Source organism: Primulina eburnea, chromosome 8 (assembly GCF_022965805.1).
Source record: "Primulina eburnea isolate SZY01 chromosome 8, ASM2296580v1, whole genome shotgun sequence".
NCBI classification, from domain to species: domain Eukaryota; kingdom Viridiplantae; phylum Streptophyta; class Magnoliopsida; order Lamiales; family Gesneriaceae; genus Primulina; species Primulina eburnea.
Window position 1 is genome coordinate 33,994,243 of NC_133108.1, and position 19,210 is coordinate 34,013,452.

Genomic DNA, 19,210 nt, shown 5'->3' on the forward strand with positions numbered 1-19,210 from the left:
CACAACTGGAACCAAAGAAAACTGATGAAGCTCTTGCTGATCCTAACTAGGTAAATGCTATGCAAGAAGAGCTGAATCAGTTCACTCACAATAACGTCTGGAACTTAGTTCCAAGACCAACTTCAAAAACCATTATAGGAACAAAATGGGTGTACAGGAATAAGCTAAATGAGGATGGCTCAGTTATACGCAACAAAGCTAGACTAGTAGCACAAGGATATAGGCAAGAAGAAGGAATTGACTACGATGAGACGTATGCTCCAGTTGCAAGATTGGAAGCAATCAGAATATTTCTTACTTATGCATCTCACAAAAACTTCAAAGTTTATCAGTTGGATGTGAAAAGTGCATTCCTAAACGGTCAGTTACAAGAAGAAGTATATGTCGAACAACCTCCAGGTTTTGTAAACCACAAACTTCCTGATCATGTGTACTATTTGAACAAAGCATTATATGGTCTTAAACAAGCTCCCAGGGCTTGGTACGAAACTCTTTCAAAATTCCTAACTGATCATGACTTTTCAGTTGGATCAGTTGATAAGACCTTGTTCAAATTTACTAAAAATAATCATATCTTATTAGTTCAGATTTATGTTGATGATATAATTTTTGGGTCAACTAAGCCCAAATTGTGTGAAAAGTTTGCTAAGTTAATGCAGGATAAGTTTGAAATGAGTATGATGGGTGAACTGACATTCTTTCTTGGACTGCAAGTGAAGCAACTGGAAACTGGTATATTCATTAGTCAAACAAAATATACAAAGGAGTTGCTAAAAAAATTTGGTATGGAATCATGTTCAGCCGCAACAACTCCCATGAGCTCATCAGTTAAATTAGATACTGACGAAGGGGGAATATCAGTAGAGGCGACATTATACAGAGGGTTAATAGGTTCACTGCTATACCTAACAGCCAGTCGCCCTGATATTGTTTTTGCTGTCTGTATGTGTGCCAGATTTCAAGCAAACATTGATGAAATCATTCAAGCTGTTGCCTTAGAAGCTCAGTATGACTCAGTTACTCATTCAGTTGAACAACCAGAACAAGATATTAGGATATCGTCTGAAGCACCAACTGAGTCACTCATTGATGAAAAATTTATATCTGCTCAAACTGAAGACCAAACTAAAGTACCAACCCAAAAATCAGAAAAAGTAATAACTGCAGCGGAAAAAGCTCAAACTGAAGCACCAGTTCAGTCAGAAAGTTCTGCTGAACAAGTTGTTCAAACTGACGAACAAGCAAAACCATCAGACCAAGAAACTGCTGAATATGAAGAAAGTCAGTTGCTCACTAACTCAAAAGAGCAAGAACAAAGTTCAGTTATTCCTCCACAGGAAGTCTCTATGCATGAACCATCCATCTCCATCATTCAGCCAGACAGACAATTATTTGATCAAAATCAACCATCATCATCTCAAATTCAAGAAAACATTCCAGCTCAGTCTACGGTTGGAACAATGGAAACTAATCAAGCATTAGTTCTTTTTGGACAACCATCGAAGCATTCAGAAACGCCCAGCCAGCAACCTCCAACTCAATCCACAGAAATGGATACTGTTCTTGAAGAAATTCAGAACATACAGTACAGTATGCAGCAGATGCTAGCTGAAATCAAGAAAATTCAACTCGAACAGCTGTCGCATACTGTCAAATTATATTCTTCGATTGAATTTGACTCAGCAAAACTAAACAATCTTCAAGCGAACATGGACTCTCTTAGCAAGACTGTGCAAGAAATGAAGAATGGGCTAGTCAGCTCATTCTTTACAACTCATAATGTAATCAGTCAGAGAGTCGAGCGACTGGAAACCTCTGTCTCTAATCGAATAGCATCGCTACAAACTTCCTTCACAACTGTCGCCTCAAGTATCTCAGCAGATGTAAAACTTCTATCCATTGATGTTCGAAAGCTGTCAGACAAAATGGAGATGTTTGACAAAAGGAGGAAGGACAAAGGAGCTGAAGAAGATTTAATCAGTTATTTATATGATCAGATTTTATATTATCTACAAGGAATCCAGATATTATATTCTCAAATTTTATATTATCTACAAGGAATCCAGATATTATATTCTCAGATGTTTTGTTATCTACAAGGAACCCAGTTATTTTATAATTCAGTTGCGTAATCTACAAAGTGCTCAGTTATTCGATCTTAAATCACTTGGTTTTGTCAAACACCATAAATGGGGAAATTGTTGGAAACTAGATTCTGGAGTTTGACAAAACATAAACCAATCGATTAACAAAATATGAATCAACTGATGCGCACAAGCAAATTCGGCAACTGAAGTAAGTTGATACAATGATATAAAGTAAACTGATCAGTTGAAACTGATCAGTCTCTCAACTGAAGACGTCTCGGGAAAGAACAAAGGAGACATAATAGATTACAAGAACTTCACACTTCAATCATTACAGCATAGAACAATGTGTTTCGGCTATTGCAATTAAGACGCCGTATCACAATCAATGAAGACAACATTGCCCAAGGAATGATGAAGTGGCAATCAACGGATACTATAATTCAAATGCATATCAAAGTTACCGTTGAAAAAGAAGTATAAATATAACTGAAGAACAGCAGATAAAGTAGAGACGATCATTCAATCTTAAAGCTTGCTGTTACTCTGTCAAAATCTCAGCTCACTCTCATTTGAATTATTCGTAGCAATCAAGGCTACAATCTGAGCTTATTAGCACTCTGTAAAAGTTGTTAGACTCAATTGTGCTAATATCAGTTACGTACTGAAATATTGTGTAAAACTAAGAGTTTCAGTTTTGGCAGTTGTAAGTCCAAACTGAAGTGGGTCTGTACAAGTGTTGTACTTGATCAAAGTCTTTTAGTGAATATCCTATCCTTGTGATAGAAGGGGTGACGTAGGAGTAATTAAATTCTCCGAACATCCAGAAACAACTCTTGCATATTTCTTTCAGTTTCGTATTCTATCTTTCAATAAGGTACTTTCCGCAACTATTCTAGTTTAACTGATTGTTATTGACCAACAAGATTCCGAGATTCAGTTTGTGTCACCAAACTGAACTCAAATATTCTTAAAGAACATTTTTAAGTGTGAGTGTTTATTCAACCCCCCCCCCCCCTTCTAAACACTCTTATTACGAGAACCGATCCTATCATATTGTATAAGAAAAATGAAGTGCGATAAGTTTGGACATCAATTTCTAGTATGAGGAATCACGAGAAAGTAAAAAATTCAAGGATATAGAAAAATAGAACTAAGTCACCATGAGTTGTTTTAAGTTGATCTCCTCAAACGAGAATTTGGGTAGGCAATTTAATTAGGATTGAGGAGACGTAAGGACAACTTACACTTATTTTACCAATGTAGAGCAACGAAAGCGTGGATTATTGTGATATTAAAATTAAAAGTCTAAACTTTTTGTTCATCGAGGATAAACGAATTTTGGGGACGAAATTCATTTTAAGGGGAGTAGATTGTAACGTCCCGAAAATTTGAAGGTCCACGTGAACCACATGCAAATTAGTAAATTTCTTTGGTATTTTATTAAATTCTTTTAAAGCATAAAATGCATGTTTATTTTATTAGTTTGTGTTTATTTTTGTGCATTTTATGTATAATTCATGCATAATAGGATTTAATTCATGAAATTTTAAAATTTCACTCATTAGGGTTTCTGGATGCTTCACGTTTGAACGAAGATTGGAGACCGGAGAAATTTCAGGAAAATTATCTTATTTCACGATTTATTTTTATAAATTAAGTTAAGGTATTTTTAATAGTATTTTCAAAAAAAATGAGATTTTATTGAGTATTTTTCCACGCATGATTTTGTTTTTAACGGTACGCAAATTTTATCGAATCGGGGGACTTTTTATGAGTTCGGCTAATATTTTCAAAATATTTCCAACACGAAATATTTTTCGAGAGTGTGTTTAGATTTTTTGACCTAGTTTTAAGCTTATTGGGCTTTTATATGTATATATATATATATATATATATATATATATATATATATAACGCCTAAGTAATTCCCTAAACTCCCCACTAACCTAACCACTCTTCAACAGCCGCCCACCCCCTCCACTCACATTCATCCTCCTGATTTGCTGCTACAACAATTCGGTGAAGCATTTTCCTCTTGAAGCAAAGATTTTCTTCATTTGGTTGTTGGCTCCTCGATCGTTTTTCCTTAAGCAAACATCAGGCACGCTATGTTCTGTTATTTCTACATCTTACACGTCTTATGTATACTTTTTTGTGTTCGTTTGTTGAAGGATTTTTCGATCCAAAGCATATCATGAAGTTTTTCGGCTTCGGTGTAACTCATGCATTCTTTTGTTTCACCTCTCACGTTTTCGGTGATTTGTGCAAGGGGCCTGCTGTTGTGGTTGTTAAGGGTTTGTAGGTATCGAGTTGTATAAAGGATGGAAGTTGCAGACCATGTAAAAGCCGGTTGAACGAGAGGATTGTAGGCTTCGGCGCTTGTGTGTATAGCGGGCAGATCGAGAGGATTCTAGTCGCGGTCATGCATGGTTTGATCTTGGCTAAGGAATTGACCAACTTGGGTCTGTGACAGGTCCAGGAGAGAGTCGTGAGTTGCTGGGGCTGTGGTGGATCGATGGTAGTAAGGGGCCGTGAGTTTGGTGTGCAGCGTCAGATTTGGGTACAGCGTGGGAATTGGATTGTGCTGCGTGATGTTGGCAAGGCAGTAGGATGGATTAAATGGTTTCTAGAGGAGGCTCTTGGGTTCGGTTGTGGCTAAAACTTAGGGGGTGAGGTACTGGACGTGAGAATAGAATGGAACAAAAGCATTTAAAGAGGTGAGTGATATGTTGGGAAATAAAGATACAAGAGAGGGGCCGAGGATTTGCAATAATGCAATGGATTTAGCCGTGAGTTAGTGGATTAATTTTGAAGAGTTTAGAGGCTGTTAGAGGGTGTATTAAGTACGGTAAAAGTTGGGAGAAATTTGGTTTAGCTTTGAGTCGATTCGGGATAAAACCGGGACCCCGATCCAAGTTTTAAAACGAATTGGTTCAGTTGTATTCTTGGCTCGAAATTACGTCTAGGAATACTTTTAAAAATGTTTTGGGATATTTTAAGGAGTTTGGTATGCTTCGGGTAAATTTTAGAGGTCCAGGGTTGAAACGTTAATTTTTGGGTTTCCAGGGGCAAATTGGTCATTTTGCACCCGGGGTGAGATTTCGGTCATGGCAGCGCCCTGAGCACAAATATATGATATTTTAAATGTTTATGCATCATGTTTATGATTTTTACGCAATTATGATAAAAACGTTGCATGCTTGATTTTAAGGAAAAAGTTACGTTTATGCACAATTTTATTAAGTGATGATTATGATGTTAATTTTGAAGGATGGGATTTGGTTGTGACTGACGATGTATATGTATACGATGACATGAGATATGATGAGCTGAGGCCCAGGCTCAGTGGGCGGGTAATGCTGTCGCTGATGTCCCCTGCCGCCGGGTAGCACGGTTTTTATAGATGGATCTATCGATAGAGCTGATACGAAAGTCACAACTAATGAACTGAATTCAATAAAAAGAACATGTTTAAGTTCATGATGACACGATGAGCTTTTTCTGCCGCTCACTCTTAAGGCCATAGTCTTCTACCATTTGATTCATCCATAAAAGTTGGGACAAAAAACTTCCAACTGCCACATATTCAAATTCAGTAGTTGAGAGTGGCACACAACTTTTCTTCATATTGTACCATGAATCTAAATTATTTCCAAGGTGGATACATCCACACGTAATGCACTTTCTATCATCTAAATCTCCAACCCAATCAGCATCCGAAAATCCTGCTAAGTTGGTGTTGGTTTCTTGAGTGTACCAAAATCCTAAATCTATGGATCCTGCTATGTATCGTAAGACACGCTTAACAACTTGATATTTTTAGATTTGCTTGGTATCTAGGAAACAAACACAAACTAAACATGATATCGGGATGACTAGCACTCAAACACAAAAGGCTACCAATAATGTTGCGGTAGAGGGTGTTGTCAACCCCTTTGGCAACATCATCATTGCACAGCTTTTCACTTGAGCCTATAGGTATTTTCACATGTTTAGTACTTTCATTTGCAAATTTCTTAATCAAATTCTTCGCATATTTGGTTTGACACATAAAAATACCATCATACATTTGCTTAATTTTCAATCCAAGAAAGAAGCTTAAACTCTCATACATCCTCATTTCAAAAGTAGAAGACATGCATTCAACACAATCATCAGCATGCTTTTGAGATGTTGCACCGAAAATAATGTCATCTCCATAAACTTGGCAGATAAGTATTTCACCTTTCGAATTTTGAGTAAAGAGAGTTTTGTCAACCTCACCTCGTTTGAAGCCAGTTTTGAGTAGCTACTCGGATAATCTACCACACCATGCATGTGGTGCTTGCTTCAAACCATAGAGGGTCTTCTTTAATTTATACACATGATCCAAATGATGTGAATCTTCGAATCCTTTAGGCTGTCTTACATACACTTCTTCACAAAATTCCATTCATCAAGGCACTTTTAACATCCATTTGCTAAATTTTAATCCTCATATAACATGCAATAACTAGCAATTGTTGTATTGACTCAATGCGGGCTACAGGAGAAAAGATCTCATTAAAGTCAAGCTCATCTACATGTATGTATCTTTGAACAACCAACATTTTTTTGTTCCTGATGATGTTTCTGACTCATTGATCTTATATTTAAAAATCAATTTGTACCAATTATGTTGCCATCATCAAGAGGTGGAACTAAATAACACACATCATTTCGGACAAACTGTTCAAGCTCATCATGCGTAACATTGGTCCAAAATTCATCTTTCAATGCTTCATCAATATTTTTTAGTTCAAAATTAGATATAAAACAAGAATGTCTAACCTGTGAGTACATGGAACTTATGCATACTAACCCGACCATCTTGCGGTAGTCAACCTTTTCTTTCTTTCGGGTTTGTATGTCTCCGCGCAGATTTCCAATGATTTGTGACGATGGATGATTTTTCTAAATTTTATTTGGAATATTCTTTCTATCATCAATTGCTTCATCATCACTCTGCTGTTCATCCTTGGGTTCAGTCACTATAGGATCTCGTGTTGTTCTGTGTATGACAACATTTGCGACAACACCTGAATTTTCCGGTGAGATGAGAATTCCCAGCAGTTCATCTAAGTTGTCCTCAACCTTTTTCCTTTTGAGATCTGCAAAATCATTAAAGACAACATTAATAAATTCCATAGTGGTTCTAGATCTTAGATTGAACATATGATAAGCACGAATATTTGTATCATATCCCAAAAACAAACACTTTATCACTTTTGGAATCAAATTTTTCTAGGTGCTCTCTATCATTTAATACATAGCATATACAACCAAAAACATGAAAGTATTTAAGATTTTGTCTCATTCCCATGATTATCTCATAGAGTGTCATAGTTGAACCACTTCTTAAGTACAAACAATTTGAAATATCACATGTGGTGTTTGAGGCCTCAACCCAAAAACGTTTTGAGATATTCTTTGAGCTTAGCATTACCCTAGCCATTTCTTGTAATTTTTATTCTTGTGTTCGGCTATAATATTCTGTTGGGAGTTTTTGGGGCAGAAAATTCATGTAATATAATTTTCTTGTTATACAAAGATGAAAATAAAGAGTTCTCGAATTTCTTACTGTGGTCGGTCCTGATTCTGCTTAACTTCAAGTAATGGAGGTTAGTGAGTCTTGTGACTAAATTTTTAAATGCATCACATGTGATTGACTTTTCTTTAATAAAACTTACCCATGTAAAATGTGAGAAGTCGACACACATAAAAGAATATTTTTTACCTCTATAGCTTATCACTTCCATATGACCCATAAGATCCATATGTAATAACTCAAGGCAGCGTTTTTTTTCCGAAGTGTTGCAACACAGCGTGTGACACCCGAGCTTGCTTACTTTTTTTACAATGGCCACAAACATATGGTACTCCCAATGCTAAGTTGGGCATATCTCGTACAACATCATACTTACAGTGGTTCTTCAGGGTCTTGAAATTTACATGACCCGACTTTTGATGTCAAAGATAAAGTTCATTTACTTTTGCATGTTTTCATATAATGTTTTCTCCTGATTGATAACAATTATCTATATACCTTGTACTTAAAATAATTTTTTCAACCATTAACAAAAACTTCACACGAATTTTTATTAAACTTAGCATGCAAATTAGCATGTTAATGTTTATCAGCCAGCACCATGTGAAGGTGTAGGATGATTTTAATGTTTTTTAAAAAGGTAATGACAATGAGGTGGTTCCAACAGTTTCAATATCGCCTCAAATCTTTACCCTTGCTCAATATGTAGAAATTTTAAATTTGTTTGGCACAAGTGGTGTGCAAACTCCGAATGAGCCTATGGTTAGCATGACAAGTAATATATTTCAACCTATAATGTCTCTGATTGGATCATTGATATGGGAGATAATGCTCATATGACTGGATTTGTTTCATTGTAGAGAGATTCTAGCCTGTAGGTAATTCCAATGGTTCTGTAAGTTTGCCTAATGGTGGAAAAATTCATGTAGATGGAATAATATATGTCACTCTATCGAATTCCATAAATCTGTTTGATGTATTATTCGTTTCCAATTTCCACTTTAACTTGCTCTCTATGTTGAAATTCACATAATCCTATGGTCGTTTTGCTATATTTCACCCACATTTCTGTATGTTTCAGGACCTCTTGACTGGGAGGATTGTCGAGATTGGTAGAGAGAAAGACAGACTTTATCATCTTGACATCCAATCTTTTTAGAAATTAAAGCCAAGTTTTGTACCGTATAAACTTTGCTCTATTCCTTGATGCAATAATTTGAATTTTCAACATAAAATAGTTGCTTTTAACTCTGTTAGTCATTATAATTGGCACCAAATATTAGGCCATGTGTCATTGCCAAGAATTTCTTTACTTCCATTCATTACCAATAAAATTTCTTTGAAACAATGTTATGTTCATCATTCAAAACAATCTCGTTTAAGTTTTCCTTTAATTAGCATGTCAAAATATTCATTCCATTTTCTTTAATTCATATGGATATTTGAGGTCCATTCAACACTCTAGCCTATTAATGGTGAAAAATATTTTTTGACATTCGTGGATGACTTGTGACTATTTTCAAGGTACGTGGTTTTATATGATGCACTCAAACCTGGATGTTCTTGGGATCATTAGACATTTTCTTGTGATGGACGAAAACCAGTTTTCTCAATCAATTAAAGTGGTAAGAACTAATAATGCGTCATATTTCTTTAAACAAGAGTGTGGCCTATTTTTTTCCTCTCTTGGTAATCCCCACCATAGCTATTGTTCCTACACACCGCAACAGAATGAGGTAGTTGAGCGCAAGCATCGACATATACTAACATCGCAAGGTCTTTGAGGTTTCCTTCCTACTTTCCTCTCAATTTTGGGGTGACTGATATGTGTCATTTTTACGTGTTTTATTGCATTAGTTTTGTGTGTGTTTGCATTGTGTGCATGTGCATTTCATCTACATTTTTTTCATTTTAGAACTAGCATATGCATTTGATCGTGGCTCACTCTTATTTGATGAATCTGTAGGTGAAATGGCCGAAAAACCGAAATCAGGGGAAAATTATACAAGACACAAAAAGGCAATTATAATCCTAATGCTCAAGCATGAGTGCTGCGAATTGGAAGAGTCAAAACAGAGGAGCCGGTGCTCGGGCGGTAGAATCTTACTGCCCGAGCGGGACTCAAATTTTGGAAAAAAAATTGCGCGTGATTTCTTTCCTTCCGAGTGATTCTTACCAAGTTTGGCTGGAAAGGTGCATATGGACGAGAATAGGGAGAAAAATAGACACTTTTCAACAGCCACAAGAGTTTTGGAGTAGAAGACAAGGCTTGTAGTTGAAGAATTCAAGATTCTCAAGCACCGACTTCTCGTTTTCGCAAGTCTAGTGTTTCTAGTTATAATTTCTCGTTTAAATATTATTTTTATTTTGTTTAATCATGAATTCTAGGAGTTAACTTTTCATATTTGTTGGGATTTAAAGGGATTATACCCCGAGACCGTGTTTAGTTAATTTACTTCTTGACTTTTGATTTATTCTTGATTATGCTATTATTTTCATTGCATTATTAAAGCGTAGCTAACTTTGATAATAATCTCATATTTTGAGTGAGTTCTCAGTTCGAGAGAATAGCTTGTGATAGGAATGAGTAGCATAGTCCGTGGATTTATAATTTGCATGGAGATATGAAGTTAGATATACGTCGATAGTCATAGTCCAATAGGTCGAAAGCTAGTGGATTTCATAGAGCGATATGAAATTCACCTTTGATAAATAATAAAAGAGATTTAATTACTTTACTGAGTTTAATTAGTTTAATATAGCTCGATATGGCATGTTTAATTGTATAGGAAATCCTATCGAAAGCGTGGATCATTGTCGAACGATTAAGTAAATGAACAAGGGGTAGGTGAACCGAGATTCGCAAAAAATCATTTTTCATTGAACCCTTAATTAATCATTTTAGTTCAACAATTTAATCATTTAAATAATATCTGTCCAAATACTGCTCAAGTTTTTCAGAAATGTTGTTCCACCTACGTGGACCAAAGATTTTGTCTACTCTTCTACATCTCACAACCAACCGGTCAAGTGCAATTACCCTTTATCCAACCATCTTACTTATTTTAAGTTTTCTCCTTCTTTCAAAAGTTTCTTGGCTGCCATTTCTTCTCCCTGGGAACCACAATTTTACCATGAGGCAGTTTATGATCCCAAATGGAAGGAAGCTATGGATCTAGAACTTAAGGCACATGAGGCAAATAGTACTTGAATGTGGTTGATAAATCATCTGGTGTAGTTCCCATTGGGTGTTGTTGGGTTTACAAAATCAAATTCAAGTCAAATGGAATGGTGGAGAGATTCAAGGCCTATTTAGTTGCGAAGGGATATACCCAACAACAAGGGGTGGATCAATCTCGAGATGATCATTCTCTTTATCAGGCAGAATTATGGTAATATAACATTTTTGGTGGTATACGTTAATGACATTGTTATCACAGGAAGTAATGAAGAATGTATTGCATCTCTGAAATCTTTTTTACTTTCCAAGTTGCAAATTCAAGATCTTGGTCATCTTCATTATTTATTGGGCATTGAAATAGCAAGATACTCAGAAGGGATCTACTTATCTCAGCATTAATATGCTCTAGAACTCATGGCTGAAGTTGGTGTTACATGGGCTAAGCCATCTGACCACACCCCAAGATCACTAGTCACAAGTTGGACACAATCATGACTTCTACCAGTACCTCAGTTTCAAAGGATGTGTTTTTAGATGATCCAGATTGTTATAAAAGATTAGTTGGCTGCCTAGTATATCTCATGATTACTAGGCCTGACATCTATTAGTGGTTCACAATTTGAGCCAATTCATGCATTCTCTCAAGCAGTCACACATCAATGCGGGTGATAGAGTTGTATGTTATCTAAAAAATATTATGTGGTTAAGGATTATGTTGCCAATGATAAGAAAGAAAAATCAACTGATGAAAAATGAAGTCTTTTCACAATCCACTTATTATGAACTCATAAATCCTTTTTTTAGGCATTGAAGAAATAAAAAACTTAAAATTTCTCCTAAAGTAAAGGTAACAAAATGCTTATTCAACTACCGCCAAAGAGTAGGACTTCTTAATTAAGTTAATAACAATAGACTTAAAACTGGAAAAAAAAATTATTTTATTATCTCAACATTCCCTCTCTTAAACTTAAGTCCTTTAAACTTTGGTTTACTTGGAAACCAGCAGCCATAGTGAAAACTCCCATCAAGCTCCTCAAATATTGAAAGGGGAAGACTTGAGAGGCTTTGTAAATATATCAGCTAGTTACTCTTCACTTTTGCAAAACCTTAGCTCAATTGTTTAAGCATTAGTGAGATCTCTTAGAAAATAAAACTTCACATCAATATGCTTGCTTCTTCCGTGTAGCACATGATTTTTAGATAGTTTGATGGCTGAGTTGTTACCACAAAAAATTGCAGTGGCTCCAACTTGCTTGAACTATAACTTTTCAAGAATGTTTATTAACAAGACTGCTTGACAAGCACAAACTGTTGCAGCCACATATTCAGCTTCCATCATCGACAACGTGACGATTGGTTGCATTTTTAACAAAAAGTGTATGATTATAAGAGCATTTTTGAAAACCTTGTTTCAAAAAATATTCTTCAATGCGACTATACCAAGTTCGAGATGCTTGTTTTAGTCCATAAATAGATTTTTTTTATTTATACACTTTATGCTCATTTCAGACCTTAATATAGCGTGGAGTTTGATCGGCGAATACTTGCTTTTCAAAATCACCGTGTAAAAAAACCGATTTAACATTCAGTTGATAGATAGGCCAAGAATTTTGTGCAACCAGGGCAATCACTAATCTGATTGTGTACGCCTCACTACCTATGTAAAGACTTCCTTATAATCAACTGCATACTCTAGCTTGTAACCCTAAGCCACTAGACGTACCTTATACTTTTCAACTTCTCCATTTTCATTCAGTTTTGTTTTAAAAATCCATTTCGCATAAATTGTTTTGATCTTTTTCCGAAGATCTCACAACTCCCAAGTATCATTTTTATTAATGGCTTTTATTTCACCATCTATTACCTTCTGCCATTTTAGTTCTTTGATAACACTTTTAAAAGTCGTAGGATCAGAATCTGCATGCAAAGCAAAGTGGGAGACTAGATCTTCAATTTGATTAAAGTGATTTACCTCATAGTCTGCCATCCATGCATGTCTCTTTCTAATATGACCAACATTAATCGATGCTACAGTAGTATCTTCACTAATTTGTGAAGTTTCAGCAGTGGAAGATGTTGCATCTGAAGAAACTTCATATCAAGTTCTTCTTCTTTAGCTTCATCATCAATAATAATTTGAGTGAGCTGCTCCTCATTCCAATTCCTAGTGTTCTCCTCATAAAAAATGACATCTCTACTAGTAACAATCTACTTTTTGAAAGAGTTAAACAATTTATAAGTTTTAGATGCTTCACTTACACCAAGAAAGAGACATTTTTCACCTTTCGCATCTAGCTTATTACTTTTCACATTTGGGACATAAGCATAAGCGATACAACCAAAAACTTTGAAGTGATCTACGACAAGTTTTCTCCCACTCCAAAGCTCTTCAGGTGTCACATATTTCACAGCAAAAATAGGACTCCTATTTAAGACATGGATGCTCCAATTCACTACTTATGGCCAAAAGTCTTTGGGATTCTTCTTCTTGCAAGTAAGCTTCTTACCATATTGAGAATGGTTCTGTTTTTCCATTCTGATACACCATTTTATTGTGGTGTATAACCTGTTGTGAGCTCCTTTCGAACCCCATGTGCATCACAAAAAATATTGAACTCTTTTGAGCAATATTCTCCTCTGCGATATGTACGAAGAGTATAAATTTTTTTTCCCCTCTTATTTTCAACATGTGCCTTGAAGTTTGTAAATGCACTAAAAGCTTCAAATTTATCCAGAAAGAAATAAACCCAAGCATTCCATGTAAAGTAATAAATGAAAGTAGGTAAATACTTTTTACCTCTATTGGAAAATGGTTTTATCGGTACACATATATTGGAATGTACCAGATCCAAACCATTTTTCGCTGTCCATGACTTTCCTTGAGGAAATTGAATACGATGTTGTTTGCCAACAACACAATCCTCACATACTTGGGCTGTAATTTTGATTGACGGAAAACCTATTACCATATTCTTTTGTTCAAGTATTTTTAGTACACCAAAAATCAAGTGACCATATTGATAATGCCGAAGCCATGACCGGTCTTTCCCCTCACTCAACAACCAAGGTTGAATACTTTCGATTTCAACGAGAAGTACATATTTGAATGAATTGGAACAGCTGGTGTTGTCACACCACTTCTCCCTCCTGCTTCCAACTCTTTTTGATGGGCATTAGTGAGCACTTCAGCAGCTGGTATTGTCACACCACTTTCAGTAACCTGCCAGAACTCCTTAGATCTCAAAAAAAATTCCATTAGCATGCTCCAATGGTCATAATGAGCATCAAACCATGGGATTGCTGGCAGAACAAAATTATTAGTAGCGATTTGTAAGCTTCCTTTTTCTGCTGGAAAAAAACTTCTCTCGTTTTCTGGCTCTGACACCACTAATAAAAAGAAAAATCAACTGATGTAAAATGTAGTTTGTTCACAATCCACTTATATATTATAAATTCATAAAGCCTTTTTATAGGCATGGAAGAAATAATAAACTTAAAACTTCTCATAAAGTAAAGGTAACAAAATGTTTATTCAACTAACGCTAAAGACTATGACTTCTTGACTAAGTCCATAACAATAGAATTAAAACCAAACAAATTTGTTTTATTATCTCAACCATGGTTCACCGGAACGGCCGTTATGCGGCCGGAACGGGAACGGTGGCCACCGTTCCAAAGTTCCAGGCCAAATCGTTTATTTTTTTGTAGCGGCGTTCTGCGACGTTTTATCGGCCGCATAACGGGAGAACGGAACCGGAACGGTGGCACGGAACGGGTTGGTGTGGCGCGCATATGCGCCACATCTCACGCCTTTGCGCGTGTTGGGCAGAAAGGAGGGCGTATATGCGCCCGGAAAGTCGCGCATATGCGCCCCCCAATCTGTAAAAAAAAAAAGAAACGTGTTTTAGGAATTATATATTGCATTGGCTAGGGCTTTCTAATAATTTTCTTCTTTCCCTTATCATTCCATCGATTCAAGCCTTCTTCTCTCCAAGGTTTTCTCTCCCTCATCTTCTACCTCAAGCTCAAGGATTTTAGTTTATTGTTTAGATTTTCCTATCTCAATTTACAAGCTTCAAGGTAAGAAGTCTATATTCTTGAGTTGATAGAGGGTTTAAGAAATTGAAGGTAATTGATGGTTTCGTTGAGTTCTTTGATTGTTGGGAAGGATTAATGGTTGAATTAATGTCTTTTGTTGTAGGATTCCCTTCAAGAACATCTAAGCAATCATTTGGTTGGGTAGTAAGTAGAAACTTCTCCTTGTGCTCACATGATGAATATATGTATATAAGCCATGTTTATTGATAATTAGCTCTTTTCATTGGTATATATTTTATCTATATATTGTCATATGTTCATTGTTCAAGGATTTTTATAGAATTCATTGATCAAGGAACTAATAATCTATTGTGCCTACCAAGTGTTTGTTTTATTGCTTCAATGAGGTTCCTTTGATTAAAGCCAAGGAATGATAGCTTTTGAATATGTAGAATGGCTCCAAAACCCGATATTGGTTGGGAGTTCGCTCACATCGTAGGTGATAATCAGAAGATAATAATATGCAAATTTTGTGGAAAAACCATAAACGGAGGAATTACGAGATTCAAAGAACATATTGCACTTGTTAGTGGAAATGTTCAGGCATGTTATAAAGCTCCCAAAGAAATATCATCGATGATCAGAAAACATCTTCAAGATTCAAAAACAAAAAAAATATATTGAAAAAGAAAAAAGAACTTGGCTTAGAATCAATTCAACAAAGCGTTCAAGGATTGGAAAGTGAAAGTAGTGGTGAAGACGCTTCAGAAGATATTGAAACTCAACAATTGCGAAAAGCGTTGAAAGAAAGTCGTAACACTAGAGCTTTCGAGGAAGAGATGCATAACCAATATGGTCAAGGTAAAAAATATATATAATTTCATTAAATCATGTGTGTATGCAATTAATAATTTATTTTATATGTCTGATAGTAAATTTTTAATTGTAGGATTTATCGGTTCTAGTTCATCGTCTGGTTCGAATCCTGGTTTGAAAAAAGAGATGCATCGTAGCTTCAGTATAAAAGAAAAATCTAAATGTCATCAAAGGGGATTGACACTTTTATGTTTCCCTCAAAGCATAAGAGTATAAAAAATTGGTTTGGTGCGGAAAAAGTTAAGGGAGTTGGAAAGACTATTTCAAAATAGTTTATATATAATGCTATTCCATTCAACGCAGCAGATAGTGGACCATATTATCAATCTATAATTAATATCATTGCAGAAGCTGGACCTGGAATAAAAGGTCCATCGGGACGCCAAATTGGTGGGGTTTTTTTGGAAGAAGAGGTTGATGAGATAAATGGTTATCTAAATGCTTTGAAATCTAAATGGTCCAAGTATGGATGTACGATTATGTGCGATGGTTGGAGCACACGCAACAAGCATCCTATCATTAATTTTATGATTTACTGTGATCGTAATATGGTATTTCATAGTTCAGTTGATTGCACCAACAAATCAAAGACTGCTGATTTCATTTTGTCTCTAATGAATAAAGTTATTGATGAGATTGGTGAAGAAAATGTTGTGCAAGTGGTTACAGATAGTGAAGGTGCAATGAAGGCTGCAGGTGCAAGATTGATGATGGAAAGACCCCATTTGTTTTGGTCCCCTTGTGCAGCACATTGTCTTGACCTCATTTTAGAAGATGTAGGTAAGATGCAAAATGTGAAAAAATGTATCGAGAAAGCCAAGCAAATCACAAGTTTCATCTATAATAGTGATAAAGTTGTGAATTTGATGAAAACATTTACCAACGATCGTGAATTGTTGAGACCAGGAATAACCCGCTTTGCTACATAATTTATTTCAGTTGAAAGTCTTGTTCGGCATGCTTCAGATTTGAAGAGAATGTGCAATTCAACTGAGTGGGAAGAAATCAATAATACCAGTAGAAGAAGAAAAGAAGCCGATACAGGGATTATAATGGAAACAAGATTTTGGAAGAGAGCTCGTGATATTTTTGCTGCAATGGAACCACTTGTAAAAGTTTTAAAGTTGGTTGATCAAGACAAAAAGCCAACAATGTCAATTATCTATGAAGCAATGGATAGAGCAAAATTGGCAATAAAAGAAAATACTAAAGACTGGCAATCATATTGGGATGTTATTGATAATCGGTGGAACAATCAATTACACCAACATTTGCATGCTGCAGGTAATAATATAATTTATATGAGTAAATATAAAATAAAGAGCATGTCATCAAAATCATTTATATCTTCCATATTCTAATTTGTGATTTTGTTTCAGATATTTCAGCGTATTTTCTAAATCCATTACTTCAGTATTCTGGAACTTGTGTTTATAATGACGAGGTCAGACAAGGAATAAAAATAGTAATCAAGAGACTTGAACCAGACTTGAGTGCTCAAGCTTCGGCGATTAGTGACGTATAAACATATACATACATATATATATATATATATTAATTATGTATTAATTTTTCCTACGATATATTTCATATATAAATCGTAATAAATTTTTCATTTTTTCTTTTAGATTAAATTGTTCACGGAGCAGATAGGTGAATTTGGATCATCACTCGCAAAATTGGCAGTAAAAAAAAGTCTCCCAGGTTTATTGTTTCTTATTTGAATTTAGATTTTAATATAAATCGTAAATTTAAAAATATATATATCTTATTATGTTATTTGTATCAGCTGAATGGTGGAATGACTATGGTGACGACGCTCCACACCTTAAAAAAATTGCAACAAAAGTTTTAAGCCAAACATGCTCATCTTCTGGGTGTGAGAGAAATTGGAGTACATGGTCTCTCATACACACAAAGCTTCGTAATCGTTTGGCTGTAGAGAAGCTACACAAATTAGTTTATGTTCATTATAAAATGCGGCTCAGGGTACGAAACTTGATGTGTGGAAAAGAAGATGAAGATTATTACAGCCCTATAGACCTCAACCACATTTTTCATGATGACGATATCTTAAGCGAATGGATAAGGGATAATGAACAGCCTATTTTACAAGATGACGATTTGGCATGGCTAGATGAAGGAATTCAAAATATAGATGCTGAAGAAACCAACACAACCACTAGTGTTCAGAGTCGTGGAAAAAAGAAGAAACAGGCCCAAACGTCATCAAAGTTGAAAGTAAAAGAAGTTATATCGAGAGATGATAGTGAAGATAATAATAAGAGTGGTGATAGTGATGATACAGATGACAGAAATAATCAACAAGGACGTGGAAAATATCACAAATCACAAGATACAACAAATGATCAAAGTCATCAAGATGACCAACATATCACAGGTATGACATGGGCAAAAAGAGATGAAAATTATTATGCAACACAAGATACTGATCATGGTTACCGTCCTGGAATTGAGAAACAACGTCGTTTCTTGGAAAGTTTATCAGAATTCTCTAGTGCTAGTGATAAAGAACATTCAGCTGATTCTACTCAACCATACATGGGTGTCGAAGAACATATAAGATGTCTTGGATTGGGGGGACATCGACAAATTCAAATGACAGATAATTATGGATCGATGAGTTACAATTGGGACTCTCAGCATGTTGGGTATGATCCGACTGGATATCAATCAGGTGGATATGGATATCAGAGTAATTATAATTCTACGCACGATTCTTTTGATAGATCATTTGATTTTTCAACATCTGGTACACATGGAATTAGACATCGTGGATTTGATTATGGGTCGTCTCAGTATATTGGTGATAGATACAATGAATCTTCATCATCTATATGGCGTGGTGTTGGACGTCATGGTTCCGAGTATAGATCTTCAAGTACAGCTGATAGTTCTACTGTGTATCGTGGATTCGGATACTATAATCGTCGTGACGAAACACTATTACAAAATTAGTCATCCCATTCTATTGATCTTTCGTCATCTCAATCTAATCAATATCCCTATGGACAATCACGTCAATATCCAAATGTTCGAAATCAATTTATTCTACGAGATAGTGATGAAGAATATAATAATGATCTCGCTCCTCCGCGTTATTCTTCATGGTATTAGCTTTGGTATGTTATAATTTTTAGTGTGTATTTCTTATTGTGCTATTATTATAAAATAGTTTTGTACTGATATATTAATTTGTAATAACTTCATATATTTTATTTTTTTAGTATGATGTAATTTATATTTACATTTTTTTACCAATTTTTTGAATTTATTAATTTTTTTATACAACTGTTCCGCAACATAACATTGGAACTGGAACGGTAGTTGCCATTCCAAGCACCGCAACCGTTCCGGGGAACCATGATCTCAACAGCCTACGGATAGTCCTTTGCACCTTGTGATTCGGATTAGGCATCTTGCCCAATTACGAGGAAA

At 35.4% G+C, this 19,210-nt stretch overlaps 2 protein-coding genes across 2 annotated transcripts; both read left to right on the plus strand.

The window, feature by feature from the left end:
* Nucleotides 1–14,749: 14,749 nt before the first annotated feature.
* On the plus strand, nt 14,750–18,916 carry LOC140839411 (uncharacterized). The gene is made up of 5 exons (XM_073206095.1): nt 14,750–14,917; nt 15,039–17,035; nt 17,140–17,270; nt 17,380–17,455; nt 17,541–18,916. Exons 2-5 carry the CDS (start codon nt 16,729–16,731, stop codon nt 18,728–18,730), a joined length of 1,704 nt encoding a protein of 567 aa, XP_073062196.1. The 5' UTR covers nt 14,750–14,917; nt 15,039–16,728; the 3' UTR covers nt 18,731–18,916.
* LOC140839183 (uncharacterized) lies at nt 15,329–16,680 on the plus strand. The gene is made up of 5 exons (XM_073205814.1): nt 15,329–15,478; nt 15,565–15,736; nt 15,825–15,893; nt 16,100–16,214; nt 16,314–16,680. The coding sequence occupies exons 1-5, from the start codon at nt 15,329–15,331 to the stop codon at nt 16,678–16,680; spliced, it is 873 nt and encodes a 290-aa protein (XP_073061915.1).
* Nucleotides 18,917–19,210: the final 294 nt, after the last annotated feature.